At 41.6% G+C, this 14,766-nt stretch overlaps 1 protein-coding gene across 1 annotated transcript in view; it reads right to left on the bottom strand.

Moving 5' to 3' along the window:
• Positions 1 to 14,766, bottom strand: part of LOC126419217 (angiomotin-like 2a) — a 133,494-nt gene that overhangs the window by 83,149 nt on the left and 35,579 nt on the right. Inside the window, exon 6 of the mRNA XM_050086356.1 lies at positions 5,185 to 5,323. Coding sequence (XP_049942313.1) covers positions 5,185 to 5,323 — 139 coding nt within the window. The remainder of the gene's footprint in view (positions 1 to 5,184; positions 5,324 to 14,766) is intronic.

The following is a 14,766-nucleotide window of genomic DNA, read 5'->3' as shown; positions in this document are numbered from 1 at the left end:
ATATAAATTCGAATTCCACCAAACACTACATGTTACTTTCCGAAGCATTGAAATCGAGATTACAACGCGCTTTTGTAAGCCAGTCGTGGCTCATGTTAGGTGATCTTGCCAGTCGGCGACAGTGGATATTCAGAGCATAGGACACATGATGTAGTCAGCCAATAGCAACATCAATGTTAAGTAGCTTGTGCCTTTCATAATATTTTCCTGTGACCAGTTAGAAATAGGTTCGTTTCAGCAGTTGCCAGAGTGCCAGATAACAGGCATCACCACACTTGCGCAGCTACGACGACGCAGGAAGCCCATATTTTCATATGTGTAAAACATTAAAAGATCTTAATTATGTCCTAAAACAAACAAGACATTAGAGGATATTGAACATCGGAATTTCGTGAACCATACTAAAATGCATAATTCAGCTTAAAGTGAACATCCGTACGTCCAGATTCGGATGTAAATTTTCTTGGAGTACCAGTACTGTATTATCTCATGTTTGGTTCTTTATTATGGCATAATGCCATACAAGCCAGAAGATGAAAATGCAGTGAACAATTGAAACTAGCCAATAGTGTGGAATTAAACACTTCGTTTCAAATAAATTGACTGCCTCAGTGGAAAAGATTAATAAAAGCCCAATTTCTTTAGTATACCGACAAAAATAACTTCATTGTTCTGCAAGGCGATTAATGCTTGACTGTCAGAAAAGTGGAAATAAAATAAAATCTGACACTAATAACATTTTAGCCTTCCGTAATTATGTGAATGTATTTTAATTCACTTGATAGCTCCCGGCCACAGAAACCCATTTTGTTTTCATTTGATGTCAGAGCAATAAACGAAGAGGAAACAGCAAAATCACTAAACTTAAACATGGGTCACGTGGAGACTACCCACCTCCCCACAACAACTCAGACTGCTCTGTGCATCAGCCCCGGATCTACGATATTTCCGAACCGGGGCAGTACTAGCTAGTCTGCAGACGTGTGTGTGTGTGTGTGTGTGTGTGTGTGTGTGTGTGTGTGTGTGTGTGTGTGTGTGGTACTGCTGACAAAGGCCTTAATGGCCGAAAGCTATAACTGTGTGAATCTTTTTATTGTGCCTATTGCGACTCAGCATCTCCACTATATGGTGAGTAACAACTTTCCTTCTCTTGTATTATTATATGTTAGGAAGTAGCTTCACATTTCGTTCATAAGCTCCTCCAGCTTCTCAAGCAGGGTGTACGAAATTTTGAAATAAATTTCAAATCGTCATATTCATCCATATTTTGTGTGAAGTCCCCGTTTCTTCTGCTACCTTGTTCTAACAAACAATCTTGTCATCACTAATTCTGTAACTATTCCTGCCAGTGTCAAAACTTGTTCTCTGGTTAACTTCACTAACCCCGCCACAATCACCCGTTTAGTTATCCTATGTTTATTCTCCGGTTAGGCGTTATTATGTGTCCGTACAACGCATTGTTTTCCGCGCTACTCTCAGAGTAGTACTTATGCGGCTACTAGCTGAGGACTGTACAACTGGCCCTTACTAATGTAGCGGTCTGACCAGAAATTTTCTGTCAAAATTCATTTTCTTGGATACACCGAGAAGATAATACGCAATCTTTCTTACCTGTAATTCCTGTTAGTCATTTATTTCCACTCTGGCAATTTGAATCTATGGTTTTCACTAGTAACTATAACAATGCAGATCATTTGCAAACCCAGTCAACCATATAAACAGCGATTGGCGTTCATCACTTCAGCTTTATTTCACTCAGCTCGTATAGCCCCGTCCCCTTTTGTCTGCAAGAGAGTTTATTTCTAGATGCAACGGGGATTCCTCTGGCACAGACATCATGTACATTATGCATAAATCAACTTATGATTCATTCAGAAATCAACTTAGAATGTGTTCAAAAAACCAACAGGGATGTGTTTCAAAGTCCTATGAATAATCGATAGACCGAAGTGCGCTGGATGCTAGACTAGACACTTTGTGAAACAACTTTTTTCCCTCAAGAATATGAAAGGTTGGTAGCACATGTAAGGCACTTTTTTCATTAAGTGTACTGGAACATCGGTGAAAGGATGGAACATCGATGAAAGGATGTGACTCTGGATGTCTACGTCAGCTTTAAAGGTCATAAAAAGGCCTATAACTGTGAAACAGAAAAAATACACTAATAAAACATTCTTCAATAAACTGGTACTGACTGCAATGATTCACATGTAATCACTAACCTGTACTGGCCCAGATTGCAGACGTCAATACTGGTCAAGGAACTTCAGAACAGCCTCAATCATGAAAGGTGTTCATCAAAGCCCTGTACCACGCCTCTTTTGTTCAACATTTATACTTAAGTAATTTTTGAGAAAGCATCCATGAAAAATTGTGGAGGGCTCTCAATAAAAGGGAAAGTTATTAATCACTTCAGATATGTAATGACACTGTCATCATAGCAAACAAGCTACAGAGGCTGGACAAAAATATGTAAACATCACGAGAAATGTTTGCCTGAATATAATTGCAGATATTAGGCTAGACTGCATATTGTGCTGTGCCACAGAAGGCACCTATTCAAGTCCTCAATACGCTGCAAGTGCCTGTCATGGTCAGAACAGTGTTCTGTGTAGTCATGAGTGCGTTATGTTAGGACCAAGTGACTTCAAATGTGAGCAAATTGTGGTACTCATATGCTGGATGCTTCCACAACCTAAGAGCAGAATTGTTTGGTGTTTAAAGAAGCACTGTATTTATACTGTACGTGGGAAAAGTGGACAACCTTCATCAGCACAGCCACAATATAGGTGAAAGTGTGTGCTGAGTGATCATGACAGATGGTCACTGAAGAGGACTGTGATGAAAAATAGGACAACAGCGAGAAAGTCACTGCAGAACAAATTGGCGCGCAATTGAACATTATCAGCACCAAAACAACACAAAGGGAGCTCCCTTTGTAGGGCCAGCTGGAATTACAAAACCACACATCAGTGATGCAAATACCTGTAACAGGAAACCACGGTCCCAAAGCCATAAAACCTGGACAGTGGAGCAATGGCAGAAAGTCACTTAGTTGGCCGAGTCTTGTTGTACACTGCTTCCCACTTCTGACTAATTTTACAACCCACATGTAAAACATGGCAAGTGTTTGGAATGATTTGCCTAGCCTTGGCATGGTATTCCATGGGCCCCACGGGTGCTCTGCAAGGTGGCATTACTGCCAAGAGTTATGTGATCATTTTTGCTGATCAGGTCCACCACATAGTATGTTTGTTCCCCAACGGTAATGCTGCATTCCAAAACAGCAAGGCCCCTGTTCACACAGCTCTCATTATCCAGGACTGAGTTTGTGATCTTGAGTATGAATTGTTGCAGCTCCCCTAGCGACCATTCACCAGATTCTGTTATTATTGAGTCTCGACTTATCTATCACCCCTTCAAAGATTAAAATCATGGTATTCTTCAAAAGGGAAACCCAAACAAATTTCACAATACAGGGTAACATTGGAACAGTCCAGGAACCATTCATCAACATGGAGAAACAGAGTGAAACCACAGTTTGCAATTGAGAAGCATATTTCATTGATGCTCTGCTCTCCTTTATGGGGGTGTGAAAGATGGACCTAGGACTCAAGTACTGAAAAATGAATGGAGGCCTTTGAAATGTGTGTGTGTCGTCGTTTCTAGTATATACCTTTGATACTGGCAATGTCAAGTGATGTGGTTGTTCATTCTATGAAAAAGCAACATGAACAGATAGATTATAAAACAAAGAAAAAACAATTCCTGGAACATATTACAATGGGCAAAAAAATCAATCATCACTACATACAAATCCATCCAAAAATTTCAAGACTGATTTTTTTCCAGTTGTAAAAGTGACATCAGCACAGTAACTACACTGGCAGCTTGAATTACAGATGCCTTTTTCAATCAGTACAGATGTGTGTTCAACCAGTCAGTAGTGAACAGACAGTATGAAGCAGTGGACACGCGGGCACAGTGTTTCAATCTTGTCGCATCACAAATTGCAATGGAGCAATGTGCCTACATCAAGTGTTCTCGAATTTTCCAGAATGTTTTGGAGAAGAGAAAAGTGTGTGCAAAGTTTGCCTCGCACACCTTGACTACTGAAGAAAAACAATGACACATAGACACCTGTTGTGATTTGACTGAAATGCAAAACACGAACAATTCTTTTCTGCAAAAAAAAATTATAATGCATGACTAGACTTCTTGTTATCACTGCAAACCTGCCACAAAACAAATAAGAGCAGAAATTTGGATTAAGCGTCAACATTTTGATAACAACTGACATTCCAATGTGCGAATTGGACAACATCTCGAAGAAAAACTTTTCTGACAATTTCACACGGTTGCATGAATGTTCTGTGCATTGAGTAGTTACAGGAGACTATGTAGAACACCCGAGGTATTAAAACCATGATCTTAAATTTTCTCTATTTTTTTTTTTTTTTTTACTAATCCAGTCTCAAAATTTTTTGGACTGATGGGTTATTGTTGAAGGAGACAGAGAGACTCATGACACAGACATTTGGAGATGGCACAGTAATATGCCAGAAAAATCTTTCTGTGATGCACTGTCAAGATCAGTGGATCATCAACCTTTGCAAAGAGATGATAGCTTAAGAGTTTGGATTTTTTATGAACAATACTTCAACTATTGGTATACCCTTCTGTAGTAAGCTCAACAAGCATATCTAGGACAATTGTTCCTGTGTAGGACCATCGTCAAAACAATATGCATAAAAATGGAATTATCAACCTGTGTGGATTAAGAATAATTCCAACTCACCACAAGAGGAAGCGTTCTGCAGCAGACAGGTACAGTTAAATGTAGGCAGTTAAGGTAACCGCACCTTACGACCCAGAGATGACAGTAGTGTGCGTGTGTGCGCGAGCTCGCGCGCACTCCTGTGCTTCTACATCTGACAAAACACTGTCCAAGCTAATAATATTCAACAGCCTATCTTAAACGTGCCTCTATATATATATTCACTCTCTCTCCCATGCAGATCTTATAATATTTCTCCTTTCCAGAGTCTTAATTCTGTCTGAATTTAAAACTTAACAACTGTTGTCGAACTACAGACATTTATCATAAAGCGCGGTACCAAATTTAATACAATTCATAGCTCTGAAACTCAATAAAAATTGTCATGGAAAAAAAACTCTATTTACCTTCTGTGATTTTGCCACTTTTTGATAGCAAGTTTCAAGTTCTAATTTTAGCGAGCTATTTTCTTGGATCAGGATTTCAACCATTTCCGCTGGTGGCCAAACATCCCTCCTCACATCCTCACGTCCATTTGTTTTTGGCCTGTAACAGAAAGAGTTTGCTTAATTCTTTTTTTCTCAAACAACAGCATCGATAAAATGCAACCAACAATTACAAGAAAAGTTGTCATTTAATCACTACTACTCACATGACAATGTGAAATTCTGCAAGTAATACAAATAACTCTTTCTGTTAAGGAAGTAGCCACAACAGACTGGGTAAAAGGTGCATGTTGGAGTTTGGTTACTGTGGAACTTGAGATTTGTTTCATGCTGTATTCAGGCCCTGATGAAATACGTAAAACACAAAAATGGCAAAAAAATTTGCAAATCATCTGGACAAAAAGCAAAAGAAGGAGTGAGAACAAAAATAAAGTGCGACGAAAAAATAAAATTGAAGAGCCAGAGAACTGAAATCTAGATGGTGGTGGGAACATGCAAATTTGAATGGCGTAGACAAAAAGTATTGTTCTGCATCATAATGCAAAAAAATTATATTGGAGAAACCAACATTTGGCCACAATTACAATCCTTCCGAGCCTACTGATGTATGCTTTCTTTACACTATGATGTGGTACAATACTCAGAAAAATTTTTTTCTCAACGAATTCTGCTTGCAGCAGTCTATGTAATTATACTGAATGGTGTAGCAAGGACAGAAGTGACCTTTCTACAATTTGCCACAAAAGTTGTGCGCCATTAGGTGAAAAGTAACTTGAAGGTAACCTGGATGCACAGAGCAAGGGATAAAAGGTACTAACATAAATAAATAGATGAACAAGAATGAAGAAGACAGAATAACACACTAGAATGAGATTTTCACTCAGCAGCGGAGTGTATGCTGATATGAAACTTCCTGGCATCGAGGATTTCAGCCATAAATAGAAATATTAAAAAAGGTAGGAAGATTTTTTTGTTTAGCAAAAGTGACAAAAAGCAGATTACAGAGTACCTGAGGGCTCAACACATAAGTTTTGTCTCAAGTACAGATAGTGTTGAGGATCAGTGGACAAAGCTCAAAACCATCGTACAATATGCGTTAGATGAGTATGTGCCAAGCAAGATCATAAGAGATGGAAAAGAGCCACCGTGGTACAACAACCGAGTTAGAAAACCGCTGCGGAAGCAAAGGGAACTTCATAGCAAACATAAACATAGCCAAAGCCTTGCAGACAAACAAAAATTATGCGAAGCGAAGTGTAGTGTGAGGAGGGCTATGCGAGAGGCATTCAATGAATTCGAAAGTAAAGTTCTATGTACTGACTTGGCAGAAAATCCTAAGAAATTTTGGTCGTATATCAAAGCAGTAGGTGGCTCAAAACACAATGTCCAGACACACTGTGACCAAAATGGTACTGAAACAGAGGATGACAGACTAAAGGCCGAAATACTAAATGTCTTTCTTCAAAGCTGTTTCACAGAGGAAAACTGCACTGTGGTTCCTTCTCTAGATTGTCGCACAGATGACAAAATGGTAGACATCGAAATAGACGAATGAAAGGCCGCTGGACCTGATGGGATACCAGTTCGATTTTACACAGAGTACGCGAAGGAACTTGCCCCCCTTCTTGCAGCGGTGTACCGTAGGTCTCTAGAAGAGCGAAGCGTTCCAAAGGATTGGAAAAGGGCGGAGGTCATCCCCGTTTTCAAGAAGGGACGTCGAACAGATGTGCAGAACTATAGACCTATATCTCTAATGTCAATCAGTTGTAGAATTTTGGAACACATATTATGTTCGAGTATAATGACTTTTCTGGAGACTAGAAATCTACTCTGTAGGAATCAGCATGGGTTTCGAAAAAGACGGTCGTGTGAAACCCAGCTCGCGCTATTCGTCCACAAGACTCAGAGGGCCATAGACACGGGTTCACAGGTAGATGCCGTGTTTCTTGACTTCCGCAAGGCATTCGATACAGTTCCCCACAGTTGTTTAATGAACAAAGTAAGAGCATATAGACTATCAGACCAATTATGTGATTGGATTGAAGAGTTCCTAGATAACAGAACGCAGCATGTCATTCTCAATGGAGAGAAGTCTTCCGAAGTAAGAGTGATTTCAGGTGTGCCGCAGGGGAGTGATATTCACAGTATACATAAATGATCTTGTGGATGACATCGGAAGTTCACTGAGGCTTTTTGCAGATGATGCTGTGCTGTATCGAGAGATTGTAACAATGGAAAATTGTACTGAAATGCAGGAGAATCTGCAGCGAATTGACATGTGTGCAGGGAATGGCAATTGAATCTCAATGTAGACAAGTGTAATGTGCTGCAAATACATAGAAAGATAGATCCCTTATCATTTAGCTACAAAATAGCAGGTCAGCAACTAGAAGCAGTTAATTCCATAAATTATCTGGGATTACGCATTAGGAGTGATTTAAAATGGAATGATCATATAAAGTTGATTGTCGGTAAAGCAGATGCCAGACAGATTCATTGGAAGAGTCCTAAGGAAATGCAATCCAAAAACAAAGGAAGTAGGTTACAGTACACTTGTTCGCCCACTGCTTGAATACTGCTCAGCAGTGTAGGATCCGTACCAGATAGGGATGATAGAAGAGATAGAGAAGATCCAACGGAGAGCAGCGCGCTTCATTACAGGATCATTTAGTAATCGCGAAAGCGTTACGGAGATGATAGATAAACTCCAGAGGAAGACTCTGCAGGAGAGACGCTCAGTAGGTTGGTACGGGCTTTTGTTACAGTCTTCACCGAAGAGTCAAGCAGTATATTGCTCCCTCCTACGTATATCTCGCGAAGAGACCATGAGGATAAAATCAGAGAGATTAGAGCCCACACAGAAGCATACCGACAATCCTTCTTTCCACGAACAATACGAGACTGGAATAGAAGGGAGAACCGATAGAGGTACTCAAGGTACCCTCCGCCACACACCGTCAGGTGGCTTGCGGAGTATGGATGTAGATGTAGATGTAGAAAACTGTGTGCCAGACCGAGACTCGAACTCGGGACCTTTGCCTTTCGCGGGCAAGGGCTCTACCATCTGAAAGCTCTCCTGCTTTCAGAGTAACACATGCTTACAAAACGAAAGAATTTGCCAGCATCTCCCACGTCCATGGTCTTTCTACCATGAAACACTACATTTCTCACTGTCACCAATACCCCAACATTTCCTTAAAAATCCTTTTGGCATATGGTACTCCTGGTGTGTTGGCTTATATTTAAAGAAGGGCAGCAGCTTCAATACTACTTAAGTTTTCTGTGCCATTAATTGCCAACGCAGTGCACAGAATTAGCTGCAGTTGTATGGTTACCTTACACCCCCTCTCCAGTCCCCCCCCCCCCCCCCCAAATCAAACAACCTCAGTCAGAGTGCTAGGGTTCCACTGTCCTAAATACTCACTCCCTTTATTGTACTTACAGGAAAAGGTACTTTTTTACATAAGGGTATATAAAAAAACATTGATAGCACTTCATATATTGCATGGAATGGCAAACTTTATCAGAAAGCGTGGAAGTCTGAGAAGAGTGACACGAGTGTGTCCTTGCTAACTTAACTGGTTATGCAACCTACCTGCATCAGTGGATTTATGGACTGGACTAATAGCATTCCTACCTGTGGCTTGCAAGTGCACACTTGTGACCACCAGCTACTACTTTGCTACAGTCAAGTGTCATCTATCCTGTTTCTAATGTATGTCTAGCTTATCTACAGTGTCTCCCCCTCCCGGTTTTCACTTTTAGAATGATTCCTCTCAAAATCAATTTTATATCGTGAACATTTTTAATCTTATATTTCCAATCTAAGAGTTACCAACTTTATACTATTATGTAATTAATTGCAGCCTTCAGTTCCAACAACCAGAGTGCAGATATGGTTACAATTTGTATACAATGAGTAGATGTGGAATTGTTCTGTGGAAACCTGTCACCAGATTTTCCATCTCTTGACTGTTTTCTGTGGGATACTATGAAGACTATAGGTCCACTACTCCTGTAACATCAGAGGGCCTTTCACAGAGAGCCTTTCGCACATATCCAGAATACAACTGAAATACTGAATACACATTCACACTCATTTCACCCTGTCTGTCAAAATTCACATTGCCCACATATATTCTGGATGAAGTAGAAGAGCAAAATTGTGTGTTTTTGTCACGTTTCATACATATCCTGAACCCTGGTTTTGGAATGTGTCAGTATAAAAAGTCTTTAAATATGTCTGCTTGTGTCTGTATATGTGTGGATGGATATGTGTGTGCGTGCGAGTGTATACCCGTCCTTTTTTCCCCCCCCTAAGGTAAGTCTTTCCGCTCCCGGGATTGGAATGACTCCTTACCCTCTCCCTTAAAACCCACTTCCTTCCGTCTTTCCCTCTCCTTCCCTCTTTCCTGATGAGGCAACAGTTTGTTGCGAAAGCTTGAATTTTGTGTGTATGTATGTGTCTGTCTGTGTTTCTATCGACCTGCCAGCGCTTTCGTATGGTAAGTCACATCATCTTTGTTTTTAAATATACGAGGCCTGTTCAGAAAGTAAGCTCCGATTGATTGCCAAATTGAAACCACAGTGAACATCAGAAATGTTTTACTTGTAACAATTAGCTACACCTTTCAGCTATTTCTCTACGTAGTCGCCGTTCTGACTTAGACTTTTGTCATAGCATTGTACCAACTTTTCAATAGCCTCATCATAGAAAGCAGCCGCCAGTGCTTTCCGCCAATTCTCCACGCTGGCCTACACCTCGTTGTCTGTGTCAAAATGTTGTCTTCAAAGACAGCGGTTCATGTGACCAGAGATGAAACTCAGGGGGAGACAATTGCGGACTGTATTGTGGGTAATCTCACATTTCCATTTGAAAACGATGCAGGAGCATCTTCATTGCCCCTGCAGAATGCGGCTGAGAATTGTCTTGAAGAAGAAACAGCACGACAGTTATGTAATGTTAGCTGCATAGCTTCAGGCGAAATTTCTCACCAGGCCCTCGTACTTCGCGGCAGACACTATTTTCTAGACATCTTTACGCACTCACTGCGAGCTCAGAAATGAGAAGAGCGACGTGATGCTAACTGGGGTTATACTAGAGACACTACCCAACACATCTGTGCAAAGCTTTATCGGATTTTCATAGTCGTTTCCATTTCGCGACCGATCGGAGCTTACTTTCTGAACGCCCCTCGTATTTTTCCCACATGGAATGTTTCCCTCTATTATATTGATATCAGTATAAAAAGTTAAATACAAAATACAAATAATACAACATTCTCTCTTTGATAAATTTGATGGAAGATACAGAAATAATCTGCTTTATAAAATAGGCTCTATGGCACCTAGGGACCCGCAAGCAGTCTGGTAGTAATGGAATAGGAAAACTTTTGCTGGGAAGCAGTCCCGACCTCCCCCCATGCAATTTCCATACTTTTGGAGCCTTGAACAAAGACATAAGTGGCAATCTATTTGCTTTGGGCCTAGAGGTGCACTCCTGGGTACAATCATGATTCCACAGTCAACCACAAAGATTTTGCCACGAAGGAATTGACTATCTTGTCTCTCAGTGAGATAAATTTATTAACAGTTACAGAGAAACTTTTGAAATAATAAACAGTTTACACATTTTTTCTCCAACTAACTCATTTTAATTTGAATGCCCTTATAACAGACAAATTCAACCTAGCTAGACTTGTCAAGGACCTACTCCTTTTCCCAATCCTTGTAACAGGAACATGTATCTACCACCAATCCCCAAGCCCTCCAACCGAAGCCAACCTAATACCAACACTGAACCCTGCCTCTTCCAGTTCATGCCACCATCCAACCATAACCCCCCTCCCAGGTGACCTTCCAGTAAACCCTTACCTCTAACTTGACTTCACCATCCTTCCCCAGATCTTCTCCTAACAGCACCATACAAGAAAGGAAAGCCATACACAATCTGAAAACAGATCCTGATCGTATCATCCTCCTAGAGACAAAGTTTCCACCACAGTTTTATGAACTGTACTGACTACTGATGGTAGGCTTCTACAAACTGTCTGACCCCTTCACCCATAATCTCTGCCAAAATGATCCCACCCCACAAGTACAACATAACTTCAATCCCTTCTTAAAGCCTTAGGCCTTCCCAGAACTTCCCACCTGAATTCATTTCCCTCCTCACCCCTAAGACACCTCACACAGCCACCTTCTATGTGCACCCCCAAATCCACACACCAAACAATCTTGGATGCTTCATTGTAGCTAATTATTGTGAGCCACTGACAGAATTTCATACCTCAACGACCAACAACTCCAACCAACTGCCCACAATCTAGCCTCCCACTTCAATTTAACAACCACTTTCTTCACTACTCTCCACCATCCCCTACCCCTGTCCTCCTGGATCCCTACTCATCAGTGTTGAAGCCACCTTCCTATACACCTACGTCCCTCATGCCTATGGCCTTGCTGTTCACGAACACTACCTCTCCCAACATCTTTCAGACTCCAAAGTCACTACCTCAATCCTCATTCAAATTATTCACTTTATCCTAGCACCCAACAACTTCCCCTTTGATTGGAAGTATACAAACAATCTGCAGCACAGCCATGGGCACCTGCATGGGTATCTCCTATGCCAACCTGTTAATGTGCCATCTAGAGGAAATCCTCCTCCCAAAACCTCAAACACCTGGTCTGGTTCAAGTTCACTGATGGTATCTTCATGATCTGGACTCAGGGCTAAGGCACCCTATCCTCATTCCTCCACAACCTCAACACCTTCTCTCCCATCCACTTCATCCGGTCGTCCTAAAACTAACATAACACCCCTGGCTGGAAAAAAAAGTCCTCCTTTGATTACCTACACTACTGGCCATTAAAATTGCTAAATCAAGAAGAAATGCAGATGATAAACAGGCATTCATTGTACAAATATATTATACTACCACTGACATGTGATTACATTTTCACGCAATTTGGGTGCATAGATCCCGAGAAATCAGTACCCAGAACAACCACCTCTGGCTGTAATAACGGCCTTGATACGCCTGGGCATTGAGTCAAACAGAGCTTGGATGGCGTGTACAGGTACAGCTGCCCATGCAGCTTCAACACCATACCACAGTTCATCAAGAGTAGTGACTGGCGTATTGTGATGAGCCAGTTGCCCGGCCACCACTGACCAGACGTTTTCAATTGGTGAGAGATCTGGAGAATGTGCTGGCCAGGGCTGCAGTCAAACATTTTCTGCATCCATAAAGGCCCATACAGGACCTGCAACACACGGTTGTGTATCATCCTGCTGAAATGTAGCGTTTCGCACGGATCGAATGAAGGGTAGAGCCACAGGTCGTAACACATCTGAAATGCAATGTCCACTGTTCAAAGTGCTGTCAATGCGAACAAGAGGTGACCGAGACATGTAACCAATGGCAGTTCATAACATCGCCGGGTGATACGCCAGTATGGCGATGATGAATACATGCTCTAATGTACGTTCACCGCGATGTCGTCAAACACTGATGCGACCCTCATGATGCTGTAAACAGAACCTTAATTCATTCGAAAAATGACTTTCTGCCATTCGTGCACCCAGGTTCGTCGTTGAGTACACCATTGCAGGCGCTCCTGTCTGCGATGCAGTGTCAAGGGTAACCACAGCCATGGTCTCCGAGCTGCTAGACCATGCTGCTGCAAATGTCATCGAAATGTTCGTGGAGATGGTTGTTGTCTTGCAAACGTCCCCATCTATTGACTCAAGGATCAAGACGTGGCTGCACAATCCATTACAGCCATGCGGATGAGACGCCTGTCATCTCGACTGCTAGTGATACGAGGCCGTTGGGATCCAGCACGGCGTTCCGCAATACCCTCCTGAACCCACTGATTCCATATTCTGCTAGCCGTCATTGGATCTTGACCAACACAAGCAGCAATGTCGCGATACAATAAACCGCAATTGCGATAGGCTACAATCCGACCTTTATCAAAGTCGGAAACGTGATGGAACGCATTTCTCCTCCTTTCACAAGGCATCACAACACCGTTTTACCAGACATTACTGGTCAACTGCTGTTTGTGTATGAGAAATCGGTTGGACACTTTCCTCAGGTCAGCACGTTGTAGGTGTCGCCACCGGCACCAACCTTGTGTGAATGCTCTGAAAAGCTAATCATTTGCATATCACAGCATCTTCTTCCTGTCTGTTAAATTTCGCGTCTGTAGCGTGTTATCTTCGTGGTGTAGCAATTTTAATGGCCAGTAGTGTATCATCACACCCAAGATCCTTCCCACCCCTCCTAAAGTGGTGTTCTGTCACCCAACGCAGCTCCACAACATCCTAGTCCACCATTTTTATTTTCTCGACTGATTTGCTGCAGCCCACCACGAATTCCTCTCCTCTGCCAACCTTTTCATCTCAGAGTAGCAACTACACACTACGTCCTCAGTTATTCCAATCTCTGTCTTCCTCTACAGTTTTCACCCTATACAGTTCCTTCTAGTACCATAGAAATTATCCCCTGATGCCTTAACAGGTGTCCTATCAACCCGCCACTTCTTCTTGTCAGTGTTTTCCATATTTTCCTTTCTTCATCGATTTTGCGGAGAACCTCCTCATTCTTTACCTTATCGGTCCATCTAATTTTCAAAATTTTTCTGAAGCACAACATCTCAAAGGCTTCGATTCTCTTCTGTTCGGGTTTTCCCAAAGTCCATGTCTCAGTACCATACAATGCTGTTATCCAAAAGTACATTTTCAGAAACTTCTTCCTCAAATTAAGGCCTATGTTTGATACTAGTAGACCTCTCTTGGCCACGAGTGCCCTTTTTGCTAGTGCTAGTCTGCTTTTGATGTCCTCCTTGCTCCACCCATCATCGATTATTTTGCTGTCTAGGTAGCAGAATTCCTGAACTTCGTCTACTTCGTCGCCATCAATCCTGATTTTGAGTTTCTCGCTGCTCTCATTTCTGCTACTTCTCATTACTTTTGTCTTTCTTTGATTAACTCTTAATCCATATTCTGTACTGTGGTGCTTCGAGAATTTCTGTGTAAATTCTAAAACCACTCAGCCTACCACCAACTCCAATACCTGATATTTTAGTTGTGAGTGTGAGAAAGGAACCCTATTTACTGTGCATCACTTGTCTGTGTGTGCAGGTTTAAGGTTTATCGTGAGACGACTGTAGACGCGGTGATCGAATAGCACTGACAAGTTTTTGCTGGTCGCGCCATGGAAGCCGTAGTGTTTATGTATTGTGTGCTGTTTTATAACTTTGATTATTGTAGTGGAAAAAAAGAACAGTTGAAATATTGTTAATTAATGCTCGTCTTGGACTTCGAGAGGATAACACGTGTATTCAGATTCAGGATGAGAATGGACTTGGTTTTTAAGCCAACTTTCTATAATGTGTAAATGAACTTTGTTTCTACCCTTTGGATACACGAGGAGACTTACTTGACAGCGTTTGTCTACGTGGAGAATGAGATTTGTATAAGTTTCATGTTAAATATACATTGTTAAGTGAAGCAAAAGAAACTGTGTGCGT

Source organism: Schistocerca serialis, chromosome 1 (assembly GCF_023864345.2).
Source record: "Schistocerca serialis cubense isolate TAMUIC-IGC-003099 chromosome 1, iqSchSeri2.2, whole genome shotgun sequence".
NCBI classification, from domain to species: domain Eukaryota; kingdom Metazoa; phylum Arthropoda; class Insecta; order Orthoptera; family Acrididae; genus Schistocerca; species Schistocerca serialis.
The sequence above is the reverse complement of the archived record's forward strand: the minus strand, read 5'-3'. Positions and strand labels throughout refer to the sequence as shown.